Source organism: Galeopterus variegatus, unplaced genomic scaffold (assembly GCF_000696425.1).
Source record: "Galeopterus variegatus unplaced genomic scaffold, G_variegatus-3.0.2 Scaffold7514, whole genome shotgun sequence".
In the NCBI taxonomy this organism is placed as follows: domain Eukaryota; kingdom Metazoa; phylum Chordata; class Mammalia; order Dermoptera; family Cynocephalidae; genus Galeopterus; species Galeopterus variegatus.
Window position 1 is genome coordinate 73,708 of NW_007733625.1, and position 5,881 is coordinate 79,588.

A 5,881-nucleotide genomic window follows, 5' to 3' on the forward strand; every position below is an offset into this window, starting at 1 on the left:
AGTGAGATCTTGCATGTCATTGTGTACTTTTAACCACTGTGGAGTGCAGTGATTCCCATCCCTGTGTCAGCACATGAGAATTACCAGTTCCTCTTACACATGCACATACGCACACACACATACAAACACTCCCAGCCCTTTCCCCAGACCTAGACTGGTGGTTCCCAACTCTGCACATTAGAATCAAATGGAAAGGTGCCAGGGCCCTACCCTAGACTTATCAACTCAGATCTAGGAGCATGAGTCTCTTCAGGCATATGGGTTTTTAAAAGAGCAGCCTGGCTAGAGTTGAAAAGCACTGTACTAGGAACCATCTAGAGTTAAAGTTCCTTCTCTTGTCATTCATATTTAGGCTAACAGTTTTAATTAGCTCCCTGAATGAGGTGAATGTCTTACATGATTATTTATGGATTCCTGCAACATTTAGCTTTGTCCCTTGAACATAAGAAGTGCTAAAGGAAAAATTGTTGAATTGAATATAAAGCAGTAGTTATCAAGGAAACCTTCAAAAAGAGNCTCACTTTGTACTTTTTGCGGTGATTGAACAGAGCCGAATGGAGAACAAGCTCAAGAAAACCATAAACATTTTAAGTGACTAATTTTCACAGCATGCCTCAAGAGAGATGTCAGGAATTTTTCTACTTTGTAAGTTTGTTCCCGAATAGTCACTATGGAAGATTCCTCAACCATTACATAGGATCACTGAAGAGGATCAATTGAGTTCCACAAACATTTCTTGAGTGCCTAATATATTTGAAACACCTTGTGAAGGATTGTGGATAGTGGACTACAAGCAGTGTTTCTCCATCTTTTCTTCATTATTGTCCGCACCCCTCAGAACCCTTTTTAGACATTTTTTTTTAATTACTCCTCCATAGATGTACTATACAGTTGACCCTCCCCATTCATGGGTTCCGTATTTGTGGATTCAACTATGGATCAAAAATATTCGGAAAAGAAAATTGTGTCTGTACTGAACATGTGCAGACATTTTTTTTTCTTGTTATTATTCCCTAACCAGTGCTGTATAGCAGCTATTTGCTTAGCATTTCCATTGCGTTAGGTATTATAAGTAACCTAGAGATGATTTAAAGTATACAGGAATATGTGTGTCGGTTATATGCAAATACTATGTCATTTTATATCAAGAACTTGAGCATCCTGGGATTTTGTTATCTACGGGAGGTCCTGGAACCAATCCCCCATGAATACCGAGGAACGACTATACACTGGTTAATGTACTGCATGTATATCTGTGTTTTATACTTATAAATAAGTAAGATTTCCCCTCATTCCAAGAACCAGTGTTTGCCTCCTTGGGGTGCTAAGATTATGTCCCTGTCTTCATCGCTGGGCACATTTCTTCGTTGGATAGCAATCTTGGTGATTCCTGGTCGGGAGAGATATATAAACATTCCAGGAGCCCTGAGCATACTTTGCTTCTTGGGCTTTGCTACCTAAGCTGACTAGGATCCTGACTAAAGGCCTTCTGGTTAAGTGAGGATCCCAATAAGAACATAGACCAATTTCCTACAGTTTGCTAGGAAAGCTGTGTCGTAATTCTGAGAATGAGGGTGTTATAGTAATTCTCACTCGTGGCCTGTTGCCCCTAGGGAAGAGTGAAATAAGAAAGCAACACTTTTTACTGCCCTCTATCTCAGTTTTTTTTTCTTTTTGTTATTTACTATACAGGAAGCATCCAGGATGTGGCAACATTGTGACATTTGCACAATTTTTATTTATTGCTGTGGAAGGCTTCCTCTTTGAAGCCGATTTGGGAAGGAAGCCACCAGCTATTCCAATAAGGTATGGCATATTGAAATCTCTTTTAGCTTTTGTTTTTATGAAAAAGTTCAGAGGTGGTACCTGTAAACAAGGAGTATGAGATATCCTTTTACAAGATTTATATCAAAGATATCAGTAGAATAATAATTCATTTTCTGAATTTAATATGTTGTAAAACTCTAGGGAGCCTATTTTAAGAATAAAATTTCCACCACACTATTTGAAATAACCGTGGTGGAGACAATAGAGTATATGCGAGGATACTTCAAACAGTTCGTGGAAAAATGGAATTAAAAGATAGTACGAATCTTTCCATGAACTTTTTGAAGACCCCTTGTGTGTGTGTGTGTGTGTGTGTGTATACACACATATATTAGTGTAAGGTCAGTCAGAAGGCCTAGTGTGACCAGAGATTTTTAATAGTTATGTATGCTGTCCTCTGTGTTGGTAAAGTTAGCATCAAATATGCTAAGAGCAGTATCACTGTTCCTTTAAAAAAGGAATGGCTTTTGGAAATAAATAGAGGTGGTCGTTACGCAACATTGTGAGTGTAATAAATGCCACCAAAGTGTTCACTTTCAAAAGGTTAATTTTGTGTTCTGTGAAATTCACTTCAATTAAAAGAAAATGAATGGCAAGCTAAGTCAAAATTGTTGGTACCAGATCTGTCCATTAGTCCAGATTGGCATAACTGTACTCATGGGGACAGAGAGAAAACAGGGCAGTTCTTATAATAGACAATGTGTTGAAAACTCAGCATTCTTGCTGTGGAGACTTGAGGTGACCATCCAGTGATGAATGTTTGGTAAGATGGTATCCCTCCCTTTGAGAGTGACACTCCGGTGTAAATGCATCCAGGTGCTGAAGTCACCACTCATGCTCATGGGTGCTCTTTTGCAGCATTCGTGAATAGCCTGCTATAGAAAATCTGTCCCAATTTTGTTATTAACATAGCATTCGTGAATAGCCTTCTATAGAAAATCTGGCCCAATTTTGTTATTGACATTGTACTTTTTCATTTCCTATGCTATGCTAAGTATTCTGAATACTTTCTTGTTTGTTTTTCATTGGCTTTAGCTGCTGCATAAAACTTTCTGCTCCTGAAGACCAGCATTTTTGGACTCTTCTGGCCCTTTCCCACCTCCTCCCTCTATCTCTTCCCACTCCATCCGCCCCTTGCAGAGTTCAGGAACATACTCACTGTCACCATAACCTTCATAACAGTGTTCTAGCTGGCTGACCTCCCTTCTTCCCACGTACCTCTTCATCCCTCTGTTTCAACTTCTACCGTTTTATCATGGCACCCCCTCTCAGTGGTTACCAAGATGTTCAGAATGAAGCTCCCCGTGATCTTGCCCTGACAACCATACTCTCATCTGTGTCCTATTTGTGGTGGCCATTTTACTTTCTCTATATGAAGCCATAATCAAAATCCTGCTCACGTCCTGCGTCCCCGTAAGCGATCTAGGCAGTGCTATGTAGGCAGCAATGTGGAAAGACCTTGACAAACTCTCTTTATCTCCAAATGGCATCTCCTCAAGATAAGACTGAGAAAATTTGGCAAGAAATCTTGTGAAGTTGCCAATAGTATATTATTTAGAAGTTGTGAAGAAGCTGTTGCTAGTAATTTTGCACGTATGCAATACAGTGTTCTTCATTCATTATCAAGATCCTCAAACTTTCCAGACTGTGTTCATTTAGACTTGGCTTGGCTGCCTGTTGTGACCTATGGCTCTATATCTAACCAACATCATAGAATAGGTTCTTATCAGGGAAGGTAACTTGGGATTCAGTGTTGTCATATTCTTCAAATGTGCAAAAGTGGAAAATGGTTGGAAATCTTTGTTCAAAGATCAACATTTCCTTATTTTCCTTTACCTGCATTCTTTAATCATTCATTTTAATTATTTTTTTTCTCTTATTGAATATAGTAGGTTGAATCATGAAATTGCTGATATTTAACCCTTTTTGACCTTTAAAAAAAATGGCAGTTTTATATGGTTTAAATTAATATGTATGAAAGGCATCTTAAGAATTTTCCAGATCAAAATGGGGACATACATATGTAAAATATTTATTTAATTCATTTATAGCATTGGTTCGTAGTTGTTCATTTGTATGTATCCTTTTATTTTTCTAAGTTATTAGGGTTACTGGATTTTTTCTTTTTTGTTTTTATTTTTATATTATGAACTGTTAATGCTCAAAAAACAGGGACCCTAATTTTAAATACAAATCTATACAAGTCAAATCATGTCCTCATTAATTTGGTTCAGAACGTGGGATAATTTTAACAGTTGCTAGGCTAAAAGTAATTCTTGACTTAGTAAATGTTTTTTTTTTAGAAATAGTGAAAAGCAATAGCATAAACAAGTATCTAAAGGAAATATTTGAGAGAATTAACCACTTTCAAGATCTTCAGAGGTATNAAACAAGTATCTAAAGGAAATATTTGAGAGAATTAACCACTTTCAAGATCTTCAGAGGTATATGAAAATGATAAACAAAGAACTGATACAATAATAAAGTTATTCATTCACTTTTAAAAACCTGTTGATGACTGTTAGGTAACATTTTTAAAGCCTAGTTCTAAGTCAATATGCATATTTGAAAAATATTAAACTAGTGTTTCTTTAAATATCCTGTAATTCAAACTTTTCTCACATTAGTCTGGCTTTGTAAAGTATTTTTATATATACTTAGTATTTCATATGATAATAGTGATGCAGCATTTGAATGCAGAGGAAATAAGCAAAATCCTTTTTTAACCAGAAATATATATTTTATTCTATACTTGGTTTTCCTGAAAGGGTAGATTCTGTGTGATGTGTGCTTGTCTCTGCATTTCAGGTACTATGCCATAATGGTCACCATGTTCTTCACTGTCAGCGTGGTGAACAACTACGCGCTGAACCTCAACATTGCCATGCCTCTGCACATGATCTTCAGATCTGTAAGTGCCACACCTCACATGTGGCTGTTCCTCTGAAGAATATAAGTAGGTAGATTGAACATGTGGAAAGGTCTTGTAATGAGTGCNTGTTCCTCTGAAGAATATAAGTAGGTAGATTGAACATGTGGAAAGGTCTTGTAATGAGTGCGGTCTAGGGTATAAGAAGTGGTTTGTGGGGCCGGCCCGGTGGCGCACTGGATAGTGCGCCGCTTGGGAAGCGCGGAGGCGCTCCCGCCCGAGGGTTCGGATCCCACATACAGACCGGTTCCCGCTCACTGGCTGAGCGAGGCACGGGAGCGACTCCGAGGGTTGCAATCCCGTTGCCGGTCCCCGGTCCGGTACGGGGGCAACACTGAGGGTTGAGATCCGTTGCCGGACACGGAAAAAGACAAAAAGACAAAAAAAAAAGAAGTGGTTTGTGAATGAGGAGCAAGGACAGCTTTCATTGGAGAAGCAAGGCGAAAAGACAGATGTCAAAGTGGAGTCAAAGTGGATGGGTTTACTTTTATTTATCTGGGGTCTAATGGGCAATTAATAAAAAGAAAATTAAATTTTCCCTGGAAAACAGATTTTACCTTGAATTTCCTTCATCTGGTTAATTTCGTATTCAAAATTGCTAAGCAGAGACTTAAGATAATTAAATAAGGGAAATCTTGATGGAGGTAGGGTTTCTCCCAAAGCAGTACAGGTTTTCTTCTTTGCCTCACGTTTGGTGGAAGACCTGTGTGTCTGTCCTACATATATAAATAAGTTTAGAGTGAAGAGCAGGGAAGACTTCAAGGGGGAATACAGTGTGAGGACTGCAGAAGAATGCAAAATGGGTGATAATTGGAATGATAACATTTCATGTGGTCTGAGATTTGTGTGAGTCTGGATGTGCTATTCCTGAAGCGACTTTACAGAGCTAATTATAATTATCAAGATGACCTTCAAAGCACTGAACACATAGTATACTTTCAGTAAACATTTGTTGATTGATTGACACCTTTCCAGAGAAAAGAGAGGTCCCTGCCTGACTTCTTTCATTAAAACTGGGGGTCGTGGGCCGGCCCGGTGGCACACTGGAGAGTGCGCCACTTGGAAATGCGGTGGCGCTCCCGCCGAGGGTTCGGATCCCATGTGGAGACCGGTTCCCGCTCACTG

At 38.8% G+C, this 5,881-nt stretch overlaps 1 protein-coding gene across 1 annotated transcript in view; it reads left to right on the forward strand.

Annotated features, from left to right (window-relative positions):
- SLC35B4 (solute carrier family 35 (UDP-xylose/UDP-N-acetylglucosamine transporter), member B4) overlaps positions 1–5,881 on the forward strand; it is a 24,200-nt gene that overhangs the window by 5,128 nt on the left and 13,191 nt on the right. Inside the window, exons 2-3 of the mRNA XM_008592025.1 lie at positions 1,693–1,806; positions 4,636–4,738. Of these exons, the coding sequence (XP_008590247.1) occupies positions 1,693–1,806; positions 4,636–4,738 (217 nt within the window). The remainder of the gene's footprint in view (positions 1–1,692; positions 1,807–4,635; positions 4,739–5,881) is intronic.